The 24,140-nt window shown below is 36.4% G+C and overlaps 1 protein-coding gene across 1 annotated transcript in view; it reads left to right on the plus strand.

The window, feature by feature from the left end:
• The window catches only part of acot7 (acyl-CoA thioesterase 7), a 104,677-nt gene that overhangs the window by 36,387 nt on the left and 44,150 nt on the right, over positions 1-24,140 (plus strand). Inside the window, exons 4-6 of the mRNA XM_056464292.1 lie at positions 1,300-1,391; positions 6,543-6,657; positions 8,730-8,816. Of these exons, the coding sequence (XP_056320267.1) occupies positions 1,300-1,391; positions 6,543-6,657; positions 8,730-8,816 (294 nt within the window). The remainder of the gene's footprint in view (positions 1-1,299; positions 1,392-6,542; positions 6,658-8,729; positions 8,817-24,140) is intronic.

Raw genomic sequence — 24,140 nt, forward strand, 5'->3', positions numbered from 1 at the left:
TTCATGCCTAAACAAAGCGAAATCACAGAACAGACTCACGTTTAAGAGCAAAGGGCGGCCCCTGGTGGTTTGACAGTATAGGTTGCGTATAGGGAGGCTCGGCTCTTTAATATTTGTTTGCCACCCTTCAGAAAAAGACTGAAAATACAGGAGAAATACAGGAAAATACCTTTACCGGATGATAGCGGGATAGAACTGTAAATAGAATCCTGGGAAAAATGGGAGGGTTAACAGGTATGTATTATTACAGCTGCAGGGCTTATTATTATTTTTGAAAGCTGAAAAACAGCAAAGATTTGTTCGGCCCCATGTCCACTAGCTTGTGATTTCAGAGGTGTACCAGCTCTGTGAGTTCATCAACTCCTCCAGAAACTATACCTGGATGATGGAAGCTTTCAAGAGTGTCTCAACCAACAACAGGCACTTCGTCATAATCCCCCCCCTACAAGAGCAAGCTCTTGATTGGTTAATGTGGTGCGAATCTCCGTTAAAGTTCAGATTTTCCAACTGAAGCGATAAGTGTGTCAAAAGTGCAAAAAGCTCAATTTGTGCGTATAGTGTCATTTCCACGAATAGTGCCGCAGGGTGTCTGTTCGCTTTTTTGCGTTGAAATTAACACTTAAATCACTTGTGCTTGACACCTCATCCACGTCTGGTGTGAACGCACCATTATAATTCTGACATCAACTGCATATAAAGTCCAATTTAGCTATGTATCGAATTTCAATGATTTGATAACACCTTACAATATAAAGCATAAACAACCAATGAACTACACATTTATTACAGTATTTATTAATCTTTGCTAATGTTAGCTAATGGAAATAAAGCTGTTTGTCGTCAGTTCATGTTAACACACAGTGTCTTAACTAATGTTATTACATGGCTGTCTGATATACTCAATTCTAATTGGTAAGTCCTGACACTAAAAGGTATAATATTCCGGAAATAACAGCCACTACATAACGCAGGATCATTGAATCATCTTGGCCATCAGTGAAAACGTTTACATTCATAAAAACTCAAATAAAATATTTCTGCTGCTTGTTCAAACCTCCTATTCAAAATGAGCTGAATCAACATAATTTTTGAGGGTTTTTTGGGACAACTTAATTGTTTTATGTTCAATCAACTTAAATATGTAAAATAATTAGGTTAACTTAATTGATTTTTGTTGGGACAACATGACGGAATTGTGTGGAACCCCTGCATTTTTTACAGTGTACTTGCATGCACAATTTGTATTTGCTTGTCTGTCGAGTCTGATCATGCTGAAATCAGTGTTGTGTTTTTTTGTAGGTGCCAAAAAAGTGACCAACAAGGCAACGCTATGGTATGTCCCACTTTCTCTTCAAAATGTGGACAAAATCATTGAAGTTCCTCCTATTGAGGTAAGCTTCTACAGAGCTATCTATCTATCTATCTATCTATCTATCTATCTATCTATCTATCTATCTATCTATCTATCTATCTATCTATCTATCTATCTATCTATCTATCTATCTGTCTGTCTGTCTGTCTGTCTGTCTGTCTGTCTGTCTGTCTGTCTGTCTGTCTGTCTGTCTGTCTGTCTGTCTGTCTGTGTCTGTCTGTCTGTCTTACTGTCTGTCTGTCTGTCTGTCTTTCTGTCTCTCTGTCCAGTCCGTCCGTCCGTCCATCCGTCTTTCTTTCTTTCTTTCTTTCTTTCTTTCTTTCTTTCTTTCTTTCTTTCTTTCTTTCTTTCTTTCTTCTTTCTTTCTTTCTTTCTTTCTTTCTTTATTCTCGCATTCACAAGTAGTTTCAGTAAAATTGCTATGGTAATTTCCTCTAGTACTTTGCATCAAAATTATACAAAGTTCACAGGGTCTTACAAATTATTAAAAGTTGCTAAATTAATTTAGAGAAATTTAAGGCCCTTAAAATGTTTTTTTTTTTTGTTCGTTTGCCCAAATTTAATCTGCGAATATCGGGATGCTGTGAAGTTTAAGAGTTTAGAATGACCACGAGGCGACACTCAATAGAACATTCTATTGAAACAGCAGCGCCCAGCAACAGTCCTGCGATTCCGCCATTCTGGAGTGAAAGCGATCGGCCGTCCATTGAAACTTATTGCAGTCGCGATGGCGAGCAGCTGCTTTGTTTTTTTATTTATTTATTAAAATGCGCATTAAAGCTGAGATACAACCTGAAAGACGACAGTACAACACTTACAATCACAATCATCAGCACTTTTAATAGTTTATTTTACAGACTTATAATATGCTGTTGTTCTATTGGAATTTTAATTCCAAAATGGCCGCCGCGTGACACAAGCGGCATCTAGTGGCTGTTTCCCAAATCGCACTAGAGTGTCGCCTCTTGGTGATTCTATTTTCTTTGGTGAAGTTAATCAAATCCTGCTAGATTTGACATCATACTGCTTTGTTTAAAGTAGTAACCAAGGAAACACTGTTATTCTTGCTGTTGTATAGGCGGCATAGATATTTACATTAGATGTCGCCTATGCTATTGCTGTCTATTGGAAGGAATATGTCAACAGAGCCACCATTTTAATGGAGGCTAACACTTTACATGAATGTGGGACCAAGGTGCAGTGGAGGACTGGCCATACAGAGCCAGAGATATATACACATATAAACATATATCTATGATCAGGAGTTTTCCCGGTGGTCAGTATGCAAATATTTATTTAAATTACAAAAATTATAATTGTACATCACTTTTCTACATCAATGGATAAGTGACCCCACGGGCATTGCCTACAAAGAGCGTGTGTTTGTGTGCATGGAAATGTATTATCCTCCCTCCCTGTTAAATTTGATCTAATCCATGTCCTGAAACGCACCCCCTTTCCTGATTTCACTTCTAATTCTAACAAGGGGAGTGATTTGTTTGTGAATGAATCTTTGTTATGAACCACTCGTTCACTTAGTCAACAATAATACAGGTTTCGAGCACCGCAGCGTCTTGTTGTCATATTTAATTTATATTTTTCGATCACTTTATTTAACTGAACTAGCATAAGCCTAGTGTTTAGTTTGAGTTGGTGCTACTTTGCCTTATTGTCAATGCAGTAAGTAACTCTATTATCATTAATATGTTATCCACAAATATCCGTATCATACAAAGACCTGGAAAACAAAATCTTACTCATGAAACGTTCTGCCTTTGTGCTTTGTTTTCTTTGTTCGCTCGTTACCACACCTGTACGCTGCGCAAAAGTGCAGCATCTTCATATTGACTTTAGTCTTGACTAGTGCGATTGAATGACATTGGTCCTGGGAGCACTGTACAAATGTGGCGCCACTATTGACGCATGCTCAGAACCCGTATGCGATATCTACTGTATATGTCTATGTATAGGCGCCACCTGCTGGAAGAGAGTAAATTAGCCTTTTTATTCAGTATGACTGCTGTTATAGTTTAGTACAGGTATGCTTTATGTAGCATCATTTCACAAAAACAGGTCATATTTTTAAATTATTCAATCCATTTTAATTCACTAACTGCACACACTAATGTATGTCGCATCTTTGTGTGGACCATGATGAAGTGTAATTGTTATTCTCATAATTTTTGTCTCGTTTCTAAAATTCTAAACTCAGAAATATGGAATAAGCTTGTAAAAAAATACAGTCTGGCATGAAAAATCAAGATCTATGCATCATTGTCTTTATTGATTAAAGTTGCATTAAATGACAATCTAAAGTTTTGTTAGTTCATATAAACCAGGGGTTCCCAAACTTTTTCTTAAGAAGGGCTTAAGACTAAACCTGATTAAAGGCTGTGGGCTGAAGTTAAATATAACAAACTGTATTACGTTAAAGTTGCCAGGGCATCTGTCTGCAACAGGGCCAAATCTGGTCAATTTAGAATTGTGCATAGATTACGTATCACACCACTTCTCAGAAGCAAGTTTAACTCAAACAATTCACCACTTTGTGTTAAATGTAAGGTGGTAGTGGGAGACTACACCCATTTACTATGGAATTGTCCTGTAATTAAAGGTTATTGGGCAAAAGTAGTTACTTTTATGAGCCGTATGTTTGGACTTCAGCTACAGTTGGATCCACTATCTTTAATTTTAGGTCTCCCGGTTGGACCTTTGCCTGACAAATTCACTAATCGTTTATTTGACATTTTAGCCTTCGCTGCCAGGAAAAATATACTGATAAACTGGGTCAGTGACAAACCCCCATCCTTAAAAGGGTGGCACAATATTATTAGGGAAATGATTCCCTTAGAATTTCTTACCTGTGTCATTCATATGTCTACTGAGGCTTTTCATCAAGTCTGAACTCCTTACTTAGATTTTATTGATGTTTCTTTTTATTGATGTTTTTTTTTTCATTTTGTTTGTTTATTTATTTTCTTATTATTATGCTATTATTTATTTATTGTGATTTTATTAGGCATGTATATACGTATTCTGTTTATTAATTAATTAAAAAAAATTCTTTAGCTTTGCATTGTTAAAATTGGCATTGTCTGTTGGTGTGTTTCAATGTGTTTTGTGATTAATAGTTAAAATGTTAATAAAAAGATACAATAAAAAAAGTTGCCAGGGCTAATTTCCTAACTTTTAAAATAATTCTAAAAAAATAAATAGAAAACATTACTTCAATTGTATTAACTAATGCGTTTTTATTTACATTTTATAATGAACATATTAGAATAAAAACAAACATTTCCATTTAGCACACAACAGAGTTCAATGCTGAACACATTAGAAAATTAGAAATTAATATCTGTATTAAAGGCATTCCCCAACCCCTACCCATCATTCTCCATATGGGATGGCGGGCCAAATCAAAAGTTATCATGGACCAACTTTGCGTTCTAGTTTGTGCATCTCTAATATAAAGGTCAGAAAGGTTGCTAAAGCCCCACATTATTATACTTTTTTACTAGTCTAATTATTGTTTTCTACTTCTTATAAAACTTCATAGGTGTTGGCTGGTAAAAAGTTGTGTTGTGCTTCATTCCCACCCTATTGAATTATGTTGTATCAATAAGGAGTTATAACAAGCTAACAACTGTTTAGTTATGCTTTCTCACAATCAGAATTAATTAAATATACTAAATTAAAGTAACTTATACACTCACCGGCCACTTTATTAGGTACACCTACCAGGTTGGACCCCCTTTTGCCTTCAGAGCTGCCTTAATCCTTCGTGGCACAGATTCAACAAGGTACTGGAAATATGCCTCAGAGATTTTGGTCTGTATTGACATGATAGCATTAAGCTGCTGCTGCTGATTTGTCGGCTGCACATCCATGGTGTGAATCTCATGTTCCACCACATCCCAAAGGTGCTCTGTTGGATTGAGTCTGGTGACTGTGGAGGCCATTTGAGTACAGTGAACTCGTTGTCATGTTCAAGACACCAGTCTGAGATGATTCGCTGTGGTCATAAAGGGCCGGACGTGGTCAGTAACAATACTCAGGTAGGCTGTGGCATTGACACGATGCTCAATTGGTACTTATGGGCTCAAAGTGTGCCAAGAAAATATCCCCACACCATAACACCACCACCACCAGCGTAAACCGCTGATACAAGGCAGGATGGATCCATGCTTTCATGTTGTTGACGCCAAATTCTGACCCTACCATCTGAATGTCGCAGCAGAAATCGAGACTCATCAGACCAAGAACATTTTTCCAATCTTCTATTGTCCAGTTTTAGTGTGCCTGTTTAAAATGTAGCCTCAGTTTCCTGTTCTTAGCTGACAGAAGTGGCACCTGGTGTGGTCTTCTGCTGCTGTAGCCCATCTGCCTCAAGTTTGGACATGCCGGACATCTTCTCTTATTTGGACCATTCTCTGTAAACCCTAGAGATGATTGTGCATGAAAATCCCAGCAGATCAGCAGTTTCTGAAAAATACTTGAGTATTGAGAATACTCAGACCAGCCAGTCTGGTACCAACAACCATAACACAATAAAAAGCAATTAAATCACCTTTCTTCCCCATTCTGATGCTCGGATGCATTGAGTTGCTGCCATGTGATTGGCTGATTAGAAATTTGCGTTAACTAGCAGTTGGACACATGTACCTAATAAAGTGGCCGGTGAAGGTATATACGTTAAAATACCACCGGTGTTACATGTTGAAACCTGAAGTGTCCATGAAGTTTTAAAATGTATGAAAAGAGTCTTAAAAAACGTCTTAAGAGGTACTGAATTTAGATTCAGGTACTGAATTTAGATTAAATGATTCTGAAAGTGATTCAGTTACTCTGAGTCTTGACATTTAAAAAATTTTGTAGTAATCTTATACAATGCAAAATGTGTGAAAGCTTTACAGAAAAGCTTTACAAAAAGCATCATTAGTGTGAAACAAGTTCAGTTCATCAGGCACATTCAGTTCCACAGAATGCAGGTTTTGTTCAAGTTAGTCTGATGTTGATTCAGTTCATTTCAATATGTGACTGTCCAAGGATGTGTGATTTAGCTTTAATAGTGTGATCAATCAAATATGGAGTGCTTCATCAAATCCTTTTGACCATTTACATTTTACAAATGATGTGCTTTACAAATGTGATGTGCTTTTTTAATCAACAGTACTCCAGCCCAGAACGGGAGGAAGCAGGTAAAAAGAGATACGAGGCTCAGAAATTAGAGCGATTAGAGGACAAAGTGAGGAATGGTGAGATCATCATGTCTGTCTCTCTTCCAGGTAACACTTCCTCCTTCATGCCATTACTCATCCTTATTCTCATTGAACATGTTTAATATGTTAGTGATCACAAGCCATTGAGGTCATTACATCGCTAAAAAGCATCGCAGCAGTGCCTTGGTAATTTGTACTGAATCATTAGCATAGACTTTTAGCATTGTAATAAAACCGACACTTCAACCAAATCTGACAGTTCTATCATCATTTACTCACCCTTCACTTGATCCAATCCCGTTTGAGTTTCTTTATTCTGTTAAACCCGAAAGAAGATATTTTGAAGAATGTTAAAAACCTGTAACCCTTGACTTCCATAGCAGACAAAACAAATGGTATGGATGTCAAATGGTTACATGTTTTCAGCTTTCTTCAAAATGTATTCTTTTGTGTTCAATAGAAGAAAGAAATTTATCAATGTTTGGAAGCACTCGGGGTGAGTAATAGATATTAAACTTACTTTTTTTGGTGAACTAACTTTTTATTCAGCATTTCAAAGTACTTAAAATGCTACATGCTATTACTGTAGTACATGTCCAGCAAACATTGTGGTTCCTCGCACATTTGTAATAATTTTGTGTGATAGTTGGACATACTGTCTCACCTTGATTTAATGTTATTTTGCTCTGATGCTGCACAGATAGACAGACAAAAGGTATGTATACGCTTTCCTCTAAAAAACTATTAACGTAATAAAAAAACTCCCAAAAATTCCTCAAAAAATCTTTTAACGTAATTTTTATTTTTTTAATATATTTTTTAGCGTTTTGTTTAATAAAAATTTTTTTTTTTAATTTTTCATGTTCTAGTTAATGAGATGTTTAATTAAACTTTATTACTTTGAGCGTATTTACACTTCTGTATAGTAAAGTATTTTTGTATGTGTGTAAAAAACTATTAACGTAATAAAAAACCTCCCAAAAATTCCTCAAAAAATCTTTTAACGTAATTTTTATTTTTAATATATTTGTTTGCGTTTTATTTAATTTAATATATTTTTTTAGATTTTTCATGTTCTAGTTAATGAGAAGTTTAATTAAACTTTATTACTTTGAGCATATTTACACTTCCGTATAGTGAAGTATTTTTGTATGTGTGTAAAAAACTATTAACGTAATAAAAAAACTCCCAAAAAAACCCAAACAAAACTTTAACTTTAATTGTTTCAGTATTTTTTACATTTTATTTTATTTTATTTTATTTTTTTATATTTTTCATGTTCTGGTTAATAAGGTGTGTAAAAAAACTATTAACGAAAAAAAAAAACTCCCAAAAGTTCCATCAAAAATACTTTTACTATAACTTTTTTAAATTTTATTGTATTTTTATTTAATTAAATTTAAATTTTAATATTTTTTATATTTTTCATGTTCCGGTTAATGAGCCATTAATTTGATTCATTTGAGCATGTTTACACTTCTGTATAGTAAATGTGTGTAAAAAGCTAATAACGTAATAAAAAACTCCCAAAATTTTCCCATAAAACATTTAACGTAACTTAATTTTTTTTAATACAGTTCTTAAATTTTTTTTGTATTTTTGTTTTTTAATATTTTTCATGTTCCGAGTAATGCGACGTTTAATTAAATTTGATTAATTTGAGCGTATTTACACTTCTGTATAGTAAAGTATTTTTGAATGTGTGTAAAAAGCTATTAACGTAATTAAAAAAATGCCTAGAATTTCTCCAAAAAAAATTTAACGGTAACTTTAATTTTTTTGTATTTTTTTTATCATTTTGTTTTACTTTATCTTTGTTTTTAAATATTTTTCATGTTCCGGTTAAGGATACGTTTAATAAAATTTGATACATTTGAGCGTGTTTACACTTCTTTGTAAATGTGTGTAAAAACCTAATAGCGTTATTAAAAAACACCCCAAAATTTTTTTTTTAGTATATTTTTAACAATTAATTTTATTTGATTTATTTTAATTTTTTTCATGTTCCAGGTAATGAGGCATTTACTTAAATTGTATTAATTTGAACATATTTACACTTCTGTATAGTAAAGTATTTTTGTATGTGTGTATTATATATATTTTTTCTCTTATCTTCTTTTTTTTTTTATTTTCTGTAGAGCCCTACACTGTTGTATGTAGTCAGTCGAGTCTGATCCACCTCGTTGGCCCATCTGACTGCACGCTGCATGGCTTTGTACATGGAGGTAAGAATTTTAATGATTATTGGTTATTAATTTCAAATTAGAGTTAAGCACTCAATCCTATGGCTATTTGGTATTGTTTACAGCACATTTAATGTGCTTTCATCAGAACTTGACAAACACACACAAACACTTTGCTGTGCTTGAGATCTTTTTCATTATATGAGGTATTAAACAAAAAAAAACACGGGATGTCAAAGCAATTCTGAAAATAAAACACTCTCATTTAATGCTGAAAATCCAATTAATCCAATTAATAGTAATTTGCTTCATCCAGAATTGGTGTTTTGAGTAATCATCTTAGAAAGGTGTTAACATCACACTTTGTTGGTATCAGCTGTGAATGATAGTGAAGTCTCTTGTGTGCTCTTTGTATGCCTGACCCTTAATGACGTTGCTTCACAAGGCAGGAATTAATTCAAACCTCTCACTTCTAAGGTTCCATTTCATTTAGGAAGTTTTCATCATTTTGTTTTGTTTTGTTTTTTTCCATTAATCGAGATAAAATGATTATTGCATCATATCCTGCCCCCTTTCCAGAAGTACATAAAGAGTTGAGAGTAGCCTCTTTAACACAGACCCACAAAGGGATCATGTGTAAACAGGCCCTTTTTAAAAATACCGGTAAAATAGTTCCGGCTATTTTCCGGAAAGAGAAGTTGTAACATTACCGGTAATTTGCTGGAATGCTGCGCTGTGTGAACACAGAAGGAAAATTGCCGGAAAGAGCGCATTCACAATTAGAATGTGCAGTCGTGAGATGTCTACTCCAGCCAATCAGAACATTTAGACGCATTCACATCCACGCTGTTTATAAAAATAAAACCCTTTGAATATTTTTCCAGACCCATTTAGCTGCTAGATGTTAGTCAGATAATGTTTCTATGTTCCTCTTTAATGCCAACTGTGTAAAAGATTATCGATAAAATGCTTATGATAAACTGCTGTTTGTTTACCTTCTGCTTCAGTTGCTTGACGCGTGTGCAAGTGACGGAGTGCGCCAGTACACACACATATTATGTACATCTCAACATGCGAAGGTGTTTCTCCATATGTTTTTATCGAAGTTGTTCACAATACTTATCCATCCACAGAGTTTTTAATGTAGTCATTACATATAGATTGACAAATATTGCAGCTATTGGACAACATAATGTGCTTTTGAGGCTTTTTTAGTCAAGAATTTAGTTGTTTAGATTGCAACTATGCAGTTTATTTAAAAGGATAGTGCCTATTTTATAATATTTATAATTTCTGAGAGACTTTGAGCAAAAACGGTTGACGATGTTCATTCACAAGACGGCGACAGAGGCTGCATAAGCCCTAAGCGGAAAACAGTGTAATTTCAGATTACAGCTGATCAAATCATTATTAAACAGGTAAATCACTTTCTAAGTTGATCTCTCTCTTTTGTATATTGCAGTGTTGAATGGTGGAAGAAAGTAGTTCCTCTTACAAAAGGGTTTTGAGACTCTCCGTATTTGCTTTTCTTTTTTATACACACGATTATGCCGTCAAACTGTTGTAAAAACGCCACATTGCACTGCTACTCGTGTGATATTGCTCATATATATATATATATATATATATATATATATATATATATAACTTAAAGTGACATTTAAAGGCTTAATTAGGTTAACTAGGCAGGTTAGGATAATTTGGCAAGTTATAATATAACGATGGTTTAATCTGTAGACTATCGAAAAAAAATAGCTTTAAGGGGTTAATAACTTTGACCTTAAAATGGATTTAAAAAAAAAAAAAACTGCTTTTATTTTAGCCGAAATAAAACAAATAAGACTTTTTCCAGGAGAAAAAATATTATCAGACATACTGTGAAAATTTCGTTGCTGTTAAACACCATTTAGGAAATATATATATGAAAAAAAAATTCTGAGGGGGCTAATAATTCTGACTTCAACTATAAATATATATATATATATATATATATATATATATATATATATATATATATATATATATATATATATATATATATATATATATATATATATATATATATATATATATCGTTTATAAACTATAGTTTATAATATATATTAATAGATAGAGATATATATATTAATAGATAGAGATATTATATTCTAGCAGTGTATTATTAAAGGTTTTTTATTAAGTAAAATAAATAAAATATCAAATTCAAAAATAACATTCCTTAAATAACATTTCCCTAAAACGTAACTAATACATGCAGTTACGTTTTTTAAAGTGACTTAATATTGTAATATATTACTTTTTCCCAGCACTATCTGCTGTATCTAAAGCAGTATCTATGTATGATAAAAGAGTGAAAGTTGTAGAGGTGGTTGGTCCTCTAAAGCTTTAAAACCATGTGTTTTTTGCAGCCATCCTGTACTTTTATGTTGTGCATTTAGCTGGAATATAGAATCAATTAACCCCTAACCTATTTTAGTTTTTATCTCAATTTAGGGGCGTTTACTTGCAATGTAGAGGATTGGCTGTATTCACCATCATGCCATTTATACATGCATGACAAGAAGTCGACTCACTGACCTGAATGAGTTACATAAACACAAGAACATCAGCAGCACAGTCCGGGAAGAAGCTCTAACAGCAAACATTTGACACAGCTGAATCTAAACCTTCTTTCCATTTTGTATAGTTTTTTTAATTGTCACCTTCCATACAACTTTGTTTAGGAAAAATCTGTATTTCATTTATTTATTTTTTATTTTTTGGATAAAAGGCTAAAGGATGGCAGGAAAAACTGGCATGTTATGTATATGCACACACAGTGTATTTATCACATGAATGTAAGACGGACGAGAGAATAAAAGTGAAAGGAGTAATGGTGCATCAGTAATGTGAGAAAGAACGAGAACGAGAAGTGGGAAGACCCTGACGTCAGTTAAAAGTAAAAGAATCATTTCATAGCTAGTTAGATTTATTAATATAATAACTTGCATGCAAGCTGATCTGGACTGCTGCATTCAATCCAAGCATGTCTACTGATCGGTTAAATTCATGTTACGTTTCTGTTTGTTGTTTCTGGCAGTAAGGAAACAGTAAGGAAATTTACATTATGTATACAGCCAATACTTTTATTTTAGTCACATAAAAATCTCATCAATCTGTACACATTTACAGTTGAAGTCAAAAATTATTAACCCTCCTGTGATTTTTTTTAATTTTATTTTTTTTTTACTTTTATTTATTTATTTATTTATTTATTTATTTATTTATTTATTTATTTATTTATTTATTTTTTATTTCTTAATTTTAAATTATTTCTCAAATGATGTTTAACAGAGCAAGAACATTTTCACAGTATCTTTTATAATTTTGTTTTCTACTGGAGAGAGTCTTATTTGTTTTATTTCAGCTAGGATAAAAGCAGTTTTTAATTTTTTATAAACCATTTTAAGGTCAAAATAATTAGCCCCCCTAAAGCACTAGCCCCCTTAATGTTGTCTATAGAACAAAACACTACTACGACTTGCCTAATCATGCTAACTTGCCTAATTCCAGTTAAGTCACTTTAAGCTGAATACTAGTATCTTGAAAAATATCTAGTAAAATATTATTTTTTTCTGTGCTGTTGGAAACACTGCAGGTGCGGGAAGATGCTCTGTTATGCTGCTATTAAAATAAATCAGTATTTCAAAATGCAATATTTAATGTGTCACACAAAAAACACATTTATATTTTTTAATTAAATAATATTTTAACTGTTATTAACCGAAATGAGCATCCCTATTTTAAGCTTTGTTTTTGGTTACATAATTAAGGGCAGACATCATTTTTATTTGTATTTATTTCTCATGGAAAAGCATGTGCATGGCTGCGTGAGTGCATTTAATTTAGCTCTTTCACCCAAAAGTACTTCAGGTGAATTTTCTTCATTTTTCTATGGCGATGCATCTGGTTTATAACATGATTCGCTGCAGCCCCATGCACTGAAATAAAGATTAGAGCTGCTGGATATACAACATGTCAATTCATCAACTTTTCTTAAGTTGCCTCACAGCAAGAACGTCACTGGTTCTAGTCCTTACCAAACCAGTCAATGTTTTGGTGTTTTCAATGTTCTCCTCATGCGTGGTTTTCCCCCAGTTTCCTCCCAATGTCCAAAAACATGCAACTTAACTTAATTGACTAATCCAAATCAGCACCATAGACATGCTCCTAGTATGTGGTTATCTCTTCATAGCAATCCCTGTCTGTTCATTAGCTACTAAAGCAGGGGAGTTTCGAGATCTACCTGAGCTCAGACTCCCCTCTCGCCTTGCAACGGGAGGGAGCCCTGAGCTCGAGGATCTTATAAGCTCAGGGCTCTCTCCTGGGACAGCATGGCAAACAAGCTTTATAATCAATGATCAGCTAAGTGTGAACTTTACAAATGGAAATTATAACTGAATGTGGAAATAGTTTGAAACAAATATTTGCGCTTAACAAATGAAAATAAATATGTAGGCTAATGGATGTCTTCAGTGGAGTGCGTAGAACACCGTTTCCTCATCCACAAAAGTAAAGGAGTAAAGTACAGAGTGAAAGTAAAGAGGCCAAATGGAGGAAGCTTGTTCTTTATCCTTACACTGCAGATGGTCTGTTTAACTGTTTTCTCGCTAGTGAAGCATTCAGTTTTTCCACTTACAAAGTCCGCCATGTAAATAGCAAATGCGCCATGGTGTGACACAACTGACTCCTAAAGGGAATGGGAGATGAGACTCTGATTGGTTTAATGCACGTTATACTGAAAACACACCCATAACTCATTAAGAGAATAAGCACAAACCTGTTAGACCATGCGCCGCGGCGCAAACTGTATTTTTCCATCCTTAAAGCAAAAGTTGATTCGAACACGTCCTTAATGCTTTTGCGCCACACCCTTTAGACTTTGTGCCTAGATCGTTAAAATAGAGCCCTAATTCTTTTTAATAAGGGATTCTTTTTACTCATAGTATTTAGAACGGAGGATTTTACTCTACTTGCAGTACATTTTTTTGCACCACTTTAGATGTTAATCTAAAGGTTTTGATTGTTAACATTAGTTAATGCATTAAATAACAATCTTAAAATAAATGTATGTTTTACAGCATTTATGAATCTTTGTTAAATGTTCATAAAAATTCAAATCAAATACAAAAATTTGTCTACTATTATTAATAACAGTGTTTTATTAGACTAGCCAGATCTTCTAAATACTGTAGGTGTAGTGGTGGTGTAAGGGCCGGCTTTAATTTAATGGAACTGAACTGCTCGCTGAAATCCAAATCACTCACACATCAGTAATTTCAAGTTGATTTGATTTGCGTTTGACTGAAATTGAGTGGGTGAAGTGTTTACCTTGTAATCAGTCATTCCTGCCAGTGTGGCCCATTGAGGTTGATTTGTGGACTGACTGCGATCGTGATAGGCAGGCATTATTGCATTGTCAGGATAATCAGCCTGCCGTGTGCAATAGAGACTATTGACTGTTGCCTTTGTCTAGCAGACTCATGCCTCGCTTTAAGAGCTCAGTGACACTGCAATCTCCAGGGAGGTGAAAGATACATTAGCTTGCTATGAAACCTTATATGCCGGTACGGCTTTTAGAAATTGTTGTTTCGGATGTGCTATAAACACATTTATTTTTCTTCGGCTTCTTATGACTTGTTTTATTTTAGTGCACCAGCAGTAAGACACCTTTGCTGGTCACATAAATGTCATACTGGCACATAAAATATTAGTCCTTGCTCAGCAACACACTGACAAACATAAAAAAACAAGTTTTGTGTTAGTAAGCAAGTTTTTTTGTTGGTTTGAGGGACTAAAATACAAAAGGCTGTATCTTTTAAATATGCTATACACTAATACTAACTGCTATAAATATGCTAATATTATCTTAAAGGTGCCATGTAGTGCATTGATTCAATTGTAGTCTGATATCTACATAGTATAGCTACAGTAAGTTCAAAATTTTGTCTTGAACAGTATATCTGAGACCCCTTTGGTTATTAAAGAGCCCTTATTATGCATTATAAAAGCTCATATTTTGATTTTGGGGTTGATATGCATGCAAGGTAAAAAAAAAATCACATTTTTACTGTCTTATAATACACATTTATTTTTACCTAATTATCCAAGAGACTCCCATATAATTTGTTTAGTGATTCATTCCAAAGTCCTCCTTTGTGTGATGTTAATCTGCGCTGATTAGTCTAATGACCTAGTCTGTTGTGATTGGTTGACTGCATTCAGTGTGAGATGGAATGAAACGCCCACCACGGTTATGAAGTAGTCAGAGTGCAGAGTGTATTTGTGAGCCCAAGGCAGGAATGCATTAAAACAATGCAATTAAACACCAGCATGTTCACTATTCTTAACTATAACCCCAATTAAGTAATGGCACACATTCAGTATTAATCCACACAGTGGCAAAAGTTGAACTGTTTTGAATGTTGACCGCATCACTTGTGTTTAGGAAGAGTTGATGGTGGCCATAGCAATGACAAATGGCTGGGGATTGCGAGTTCAGAAATGCATTTAAATTACTAAAGGAAGCAGCACGCATTACATTTTCAACTGGGTTTGGGTGCGATATGTGAAGTAGCCCATACAGATTTAACCTGAGAGATACAGTAGAAGCCATACGGAGCGATTACAAGTTACAACACGCAATGGAATACATTTTTCTATTGTACCGTTGTAATCACACTTACAGGTTGTCATCCGGAGGAAGATGAAACTAAAAAATCATACTTAAGTAAAAGTACCATTGCCTGCCTAAAATGTAATGCAAGTAGAGTAAAAGTACCTGATGTAAATATTACTCAAAGTATGAGTAAAAAGTAGCTCTTTCAAAAGTACTCAAGAGCAGGGAGTAATGAGTATTATGCTTTAAAAAGCTGATGCATTTACATGTAATTTGTGAATGTGTGTAAACGTTACATTCTGTAGTGCATTAGGTAATAGCCCAGCAGGCACACAATGTCATTAGATATTAATATTAGGTTTGATTTAGGTTGTGACGTCAGGTGACCAAAATTCAATGTCTAGTCAGCGTCTAAAGACAACGTTATTTTGATCACCAATAACGTCAAATGACGTTGATTTTTGGTTGATTTTAGGCTGTGTTGGTAAGTGATCAAAATCCAATGTCGAGCCGACATCTTAAATCATATTGACATCAAAAAAATGACATTTAGTCCTCAGGTATGGCATCCAAAATCCAACGTCTGATAGACATCATATTGGTAACGTCCACGCAACGTTAAGCTGTAACATCATTAGACCAACGTTTGAATTTGATTGCCTATTTGGTTGATTTTTAGGTTGGACATTGGACGTTGGGCTCTGACGTCAATCCGATTTTCATTACCAAACAAAATGCAACATCCTCATGACGTTGCGGTTCAACGTAAATCTAACGGCGTGGTAATGTCTTGTGCCTGCTGGGTGTTTAAGGCAATTTCGGTCCTCATACAGTAAACATCTGTTATCTTCTCTTCAGTGACATGCATCTAAACAGTCTCAATGCGTGTAAAGATTTTGAACATCTTCTTGTACCCTTTTATTGCTTCCAGTTTGCTGCAATTATAAATCGCCCCGTCTTGAAATAGTTCATTGTGATGCAATTTATCTTCTATGTGCAATTTGATTGGACAGGAATCACAGGCCGGATTTTTCTAATCCCCATAGACAAGAATAAATGAAGTAGTGACTGCAGGTGGAAGGAAATTAGTGGAGTAAAAGTACAGATACAGCACTAAAAATGTACTCATGAGGAGGTAAAAGTACACATTTTTAAAACTGCGTAGTAAATTACAATTTCTGGAAAAAACTACTCAATTACAGTTATTTGAGTATTTGTAATTTGTTCCTTTACACCACTGGAACTGTGTACTGACAAAGTCCCTGTCAAGGTCTGACAAAGTCACATACAGTTGAAGCCGGCAGCTAGCTCTTTGCAACTCTCACATGGTCGCCCACTGAAGCCAAGCAGGGCTGCGCCTGGTCAGTACCTGGATGGGAGACCACATGGGAAAGCTAGGTTGCTGCCAGAATTGGTTTTAGTGAGGCCAGCAGGGGGCGCCCAACCTGCGGTCTGTATCGGTCCTAATCCCCCAGTATAGTGACAGGGACTCTATACTGCTCAGTGAGTGCTGTCTTTCGGATGAGACGTTAAACCAAGGTCCTGACTCGCTGTGGTAATTAAAAATCCCAGGATATCCTTCGAAAAAGAGTAGGGTTTTAATCCTGGCACCCTGGCCAAATCTGCTCACTGGCCTCTGTCCATATTGGCCTCCTAGCCCTCCCCATATCATAATAGGCTTCACCTCTCCACCAACCAGCTGGTGTGTGGTGTGTAGTCTGGCGCAAAATGGCTGCCGTCACGTTATCCAGGTGGATGCTGCACACTGGTGGTGGATGAGGAGATTCCCCCCTATGTGTAAAACGCTTTGAGTGCCCAGAAAAGTGCTATAAAAATGTAAGGAATTATTATTATTAAGTCAGAATTATTAGCCCCATTTTAAAATTTTTTTCTTCAATTTCTGTTTAACGGAGAGAAGATTTTTTCAACACATTTCTAAACATAATAGTTTTAATAACTCATTTTTAATAACTGATTTATTTTTGACTAGATATTTTTCAAGACACTTCTATACAGCTTAAAGTGACATTTAAAGGCTTAACTATGTTAATAAGCTTAACTAGGCAGGTTAGGGTAATAAGGCTAGTTATCGTATAATGATGGTTTGTTCTGTAGACTATCAAAAAAATAAAGCTTAAAAGGGCTAATAATTTTGACCTTAAAATGTTTTATAAAATTAAAAACAGCTTTTATTCTAGCTGAAATAAAACAAATAAGACTTTCTGCAGAAGAAAAAATATTATCAGACATACTGTGAAAATTCCCTTGCTCTGTTAAACATCATTTGGGAAATTTTTAAAAAAGATAAAATATTAAAAGGGGGGCTAATAATGCTGACTTCAACTGTACATTAAAAGATTCTGCAGCTTCTTCCTTTAATAACAAACAGCTTGCGAATCCCGTGTTGCAGCATAGGTTATTTTATTAATCATCAGAAAAATGACAGTAAAGGCTGGCTGTACTGTGGCATTGTTGTGAAAAATGAACTTCAACCATTTATTCCCCACAGCCACATCTCTTGCTATACCTGAGTGATCATAATCTTTGGTTAATAATCAATCCCCTGCCTGAAGGGAACAGCGTGTTCATGTTTACCAGATCCAGCACTTCATATGCAAAAAGATTCGAACAGAAGACAATTCATATATTTGACTTCGAGTCAACTCTTTCTTTTGATAATCAATCGTTTTAAACATGGTGCACTTTCAGATTTAAACCTCAGCTGGATGTATTTGTTCACTTAAAGCTGTGTTACACACTGCATGGAAGGTCATTTTCAAATATCAATTGTCCTCTCGTAAAGCAGCTCTAAAACAAAGAGTGTACTGATTCAGCGCATACCAGTTCAGTAATGGTTTTTGTTTATTTAAGTTCAGCTAGTGTTTGACATTCATCAGTTATGAAATGAGTTCAATTTTTGTAAAAGCCTAAATTAATAGTATTATTATTGAGTTAGTTTAAAGATTGTCGATTTCAATATCATTGTCAGTGTTTGAAAAGTTTGTCTGAAAAAAGAAAAATGATTGCGCTGTAAAGCAACTCCACAGAGGACAATAGTGTCACGGATTGGTCAGGCTCTCACGATCCCCACTCACGAAGATCACCATCACCTGACTTCTAATGAGCACACAGCTGCATCACATTCACGAGCACCAGATAAAAGCACAGCACTCCAGTCGCTCATTGTCCGGGCTCGTCTCGACGAAAGCGGACAACTGAGCGACCACTCAGCGTAGTCATCCTCAGCTAAAACAAACGCTTTACTTACCTGTTCTCTTTGTATTCCTCCTAGTCTTCCTGGTCCACCCGAATCGTCCTGTCTTCCAGTCCTTCCAAGTCTGTGTCATCCTCTGTCAGCTGTATCTGGTGTGTGCTGTCCATCCTCGTGTATTCCTGTTACCCAGCCACGGAGGAAAAGACCCCAACATCATTCCTGATCCTCCTGGCTATCCTTCATGTGCTCCTTGTTGTCATTTAATAAACACCCTAACGTTTCCTTACCTCTGTCTCCTGTCCGCTTCATAACAGAAGCCCGGACCAATAACGACGACAACATGAGCACCCCCGATCACTTTCAAGAGCTGGTGGACCAGTTGAAGCGGATTCTACAGCCACCAGCTCCACTTTCCAACGCACCACCAGCACCGAGCACTTCCGCCTCCACAGTTTCTTCTTCGGCCCTTCCTTCCAGTCCCATGGCCCGACCAGCGCCCTACTCAGGCGGAGCGGGGGAGTGCAATGGTTTTCTGTTACAATGTTCCCTCATATTCGAAATGCAACCTTCTCTATATCCCACAGATAAGTCAAAGATCGCCTACATCGTATCACTGACCTCCCCTCGTCAGAAGGTAATACCTGTATTCTAGTCATCGTAGATAGATTCTCAAAGTTTGTCAAACTAATCCCTCTGAAAGGTCTTCCCACAGCCTTTGAAACAGCCGACAATATCTTTAATCAAGTCTTCAGGTCATTTGGTATTCCAGAAGATATTGTGTCGGACAGAGGTCCACAGTTCATCTCACGTCTATGGAAAGCCTTCTTCAAGCTCCTAGGTGTGGCCGTCAGCCTCTCTTCTGGATATCATCCCCAAACCAACGGGCAGACAGAGAGGAAGATTCAGGAGGTGGGACGGTTCCTGAGGACCTTCTGCAGTGGTCACCAGAGCTCCTGGAGCCAGTATTTGGGCTGGGCAGAATATGCCCAAAATTCACTGCGGCAACCCTCCACCGGACTCACGCCATTCCAGTGCGTCCTGGGCTTCCAACCACCGCTCTTTCCCTGGGATGGCGAACCATCTGATGTCCCCGCAGTGGATCACTGGTTCCGGGAGAGCGAGAGAGTCTGGGACGAGGCTCATCAACATCTGCAGAGGGCAGTCCGTCGAAGCAAGGTAACCGCCGATAGAAGAAGGTCTGAAGAACCCAGATACACACCCGGACAAAAGGTGTGGCTATCCACCCGGGACATACGCATGCGACTGCCCTCTCGCAAGTTAAGTCCCCGATTTGTTGGTCCCTTCACCATCGTGGAACAGGTTAACCCCGTCACCTACAAACTACAATTACCCTCTCACTACCGTATTCACCCTACATTCCACGTATCACTCCTGAAACCCTATCACGATCCTGTTCTTCCCTCCACAGAGCCTGACCACGAAGAGGAACCCCCCTCCTCCACTGCTCCTAGAAGAAGGAGCCGTCTACGCAGTGAAGGAGATCTTGCGTTCCCGACGTCGTGGTGGCCAGTTGGAGTACCTGGTGGACTGGGAAGGGTACGGCCCCGAAGAAAGGACATGGGTTCCCAGAGCTGATATTCTCGATCCTAGTCTCATGGTGGAGTTTCATGAGAGCCACCCTGAGTTCCCAGCGCCTAGAGGCAGAGGGAGACCACCACGGCGTCGGAGGTGTCGGCCCTCAGGAGCGGGCCCTGGGGAGGGGGGGACTGTCACGGATTGGTCAGGCTCTCACGATCCCCACTCACGAAGATCACCATCACCTGACTTCTAATGAGCACACAGCTGCATCACATTCACGAGCACCAGATAAAAGCACAGCACTCCAGTCGCTCATTGTCCGGGCTCGTCTCGACGAAAGCGGACAACTGAGCGACCACTCAGCGTAGTCATCCTCAGCTAAAACAAACGCTTTACTTACCTGTTCTCTTTGTATTCCTCCTAGTCTTCCTGGTCCACCCGAATCGTCCTGTCTTCCAGTCCTTCCAAGTCTGTGTCATCCTCTGTCAGCTGTATCTGGTGTGTGCTGTCCATCCTCGTGTATTCCTGTTACCCAGCCACGGAGGAAAGACCCCAACATCATTCCTGATCCTCCTGGCTATCCTTCATGTGCTCCTTGTTGTCATTTAATAAACACCCTAACGTTTCCTTACCTCTGTCTCCTGTCCGCTTCATAACAAATAGTAGGTCACACTTTTTTTTAAGGTCCGTTTGTTGAATTAAAGTTACATTGCAACTAATTCTTATTAGATTATATTATACTGTTAGGTTGGGGTTAGGGTTAGTGTAAGTTGACATGTACTTGCAAAGTTTTTATAGTCAGTTAAATATAGGCAGTATCAACAGATATTAAACAGACAATCTACTAATACTCAAATGGACCATCAAAATAAAGGGCCCTATCATACACCCGGCGCAAGGCACGACGCTATTGTTGTTTGCTAGTTTCAGCTCAGCGCAAGAGTAGTTTTGACATTTTGCACCATGCTGTTTAAATAGCAAATGCATTTGCGCTCATATGTTCGCCCATAGGCGTTCTGGTCTAAAAAAGGAGGCGTGTTGAGGCGCATTGCTGGAGCGTTGCTATTTTGAGGAACTAAAATAGACTGTTCAATAGATCAGATCAAAGCAGGTCTAAGGTCCAGCGTAGAGCGCGTTAGTTGTGTGCCTCGCTTACACATTGCTTAAAACACACAGGGTGTACAGCAATACGCAAATTTCTTTACAAATGAAAAAGAATTAAAGGATTAAAAAATTACAAAAATATTATTTTCTAGCCTACAAAAATATAAAACCTAAATATAAAAACTTTCATGCCTTCACCTCAGGGGGCTTTTTCAGTTTATTCAATTTGCTTTTGTATAATGTTGTTATTATTATTAGCAGTATTATTTATTATATGCATATTTATATTGGTTTTATTAAAAACAAGCTTAGATTTGCCGACCTGTCAGGTTTTAGACCATATGGGGCACAGCATGTGTAGTTCGAAATAACTTCACACTTCGTTATTATTTTTCATTTATTTGTTTGCTGGAAATTAGAACTGAATTTAGAAATAGTTTTAAGCAAATCTTTGCGCTTAATAAACGAAATTACATATGATAGGCTAATGTCTGTGCATACAACATGTTTCCCTGTCCACGAGAGTGAAAGTGAAAGTAAATAATGAGAAGGCTCATCTCTCATTCTCACGCTGTAGATGCCCTGTTTAACTGTTTACTCTCTAGTGAAGCATTCAGTTTTTACACTTACAAAGTCCGTCATATAAATAGCAAACGCGCCATGGCGCAACGCAACTGACTCTTAAAGGGAACGGGAGATGAGACTCTGATTGGTTTATTCTCAAAACACACCTATAACTCATTAAGAGAATAAGCTCAACCCTGTTAGACCATGCGCCACGGCGCAGAGCGGATTTTTCTGTCCTTAAAATAGCAAAAGTGGATTGTGACGCCCTTAATGCTTTTGCGCCATGTGCTTTAGACTTTGCGCCTGGATCGTCAAAATAGAGCCCATAGTGTTACCCATTAGTAGGCCCACACGGAATTCCACAGATTTTCGAGGATTTATAGCCCGTCATTGATTCTGTTTATTTAATTGTGTAAATGTGTGTAAATTTATATTTATTCAGTTTTTAAATTAATTACAGTAATATTATTGACTAATATGAACATATTCATATGAATTATTTATAATACAGTTTGTGAAGTCATATTTTCTGTTAGTAGATGTATTATATGAGAGACTTGCTGTTTACCAAGTAAGGTGGATCTAATTAGATCTGCATTGTAAACATTAAATACATTTTAAAAAGGTATTACTTTATATTTAATATATTAAGGTTTTATTTTTGGTACTCCCAAAATAATTCTGCGAAGAAATAGAACACAATTCTGCGCAGAAATTGCAAAAAAAATGTCAGCAGATTCCGTCTGGCCCTACCCATTAGTATTTACTGTAGGAATGTTTCAGCCTTAACCAATTATGGAACTGTGTTGCAGCAGCACAAAAAGTTAGTCTTTATACTTTTTCTTTTCTTCAAAGCTCAAGCATGCATGCACACACTTTAAGATTTGAAACTTGTGGTGCGTGCCACATAATATATTTAGACAGCCCGGGCTCATTAGAAACACTTGCCAAAAACAATTTTTACAAATCTAAAATATGTATCTTCTCTTTGCCCATGTTGTTGTGGTCAACATCTTCAACATCTGTTTTTTTATCTATGTTGCCATTTTGCAATCACACGTTTTTTGACTATTTTGAAAACACTGATGTAACATTAGGGATAAAATTCCTGATTTATTGTTCAAACATCAATCCTGTTTGATGGTGTCAAGATGCCCCCCTTGTGTCTGAGAGAAGATAGATATCTTCAATATTCAAACTGTAAATGAAAAGCAAGCCAAAGACAACACTGACAAGGAACCCAAACTCTAGTCCCTGCTTAACTTTTGTTACTGCTTAGTCAACATATTTTTCATACCCTGTCATGCTGCTCCCAGGCCAATATTGAAATCTCTTTATAATATAAACTGTTATTGCGATGCATTTATATTCTAAAATTAAGCACTTGTCGATGCCAAAAACCTAGTGGTACTGTGCGCCGACATATGGCGCGTAAGTGCTCATGGCGGCCCAAATTCCATTCTCGGCTTGGGGTCATTTGCAGATCCTTCCCCTTTCTCATAATAAAGGTGAACCCCCCCCCCCCCCCCCCCAAAAAAAAATAAATAAATAAATTAAAAATAAATTACTTAAAAATGTGCTTGTTCTGAAAAAAAAAAAGTTGTTTTATGCAAGTATGACCGATAGATCATTGATCTGATGGGGAAAAAAGTCTTCAGGTTGGTACATGGTTAGTGGTTAAGTTCACCCTTCAGAGCTTTTCAGTGGCTCATCATCAAATTGTTATGTGATATGTGATGCCTTTAATGCGTTAACATTATTTGCCATTTATTTATTGTTATTGTTGACCCTATTTTTTGGAGCGGCGATTGCTTGTCTATGACTAATTAGCAGTTTTAGGTGATGCCAGCTGAAAAGGATAAGTTGAATAAGTTTAATAAGTTGAGAGGGCAGGTTATATTAGGCATGTCACTTCTTCAGGATTTACCCAGTCCATGTTTTAAATAACGTGCACTGATGAATCATAATAGGGTTGTAAATTAAATAGAATACGTAAGCTTCACTGATTAACTTCAAAGGCAAAAAAAATGAGGATCTAAATAGGTCACTCGTTCGGAGAGAAGGCATAATTTGAAGGGTTCCATTTTTAATGTCATCCAAAGGTCTGCTCAAAATAGAAAAGTAATAATTTCTGTCTAGCTCTTTCAGAGGGCCTCGTTTAGCATTTAAAATGAGGAACTCTGGAACTGTTTTCTAGAAAAACATAAATAGTTTTTCAGGGTATCCCCGGGGTCTTAAAAAGCCTTAAAATATCTTAAATCTATATTTTATATATATATATATA

This window comes from Danio aesculapii, chromosome 8 (genome assembly GCF_903798145.1).
Source record: "Danio aesculapii chromosome 8, fDanAes4.1, whole genome shotgun sequence".
Lineage (NCBI taxonomy): Eukaryota > Metazoa > Chordata > Actinopteri > Cypriniformes > Danionidae > Danio > Danio aesculapii.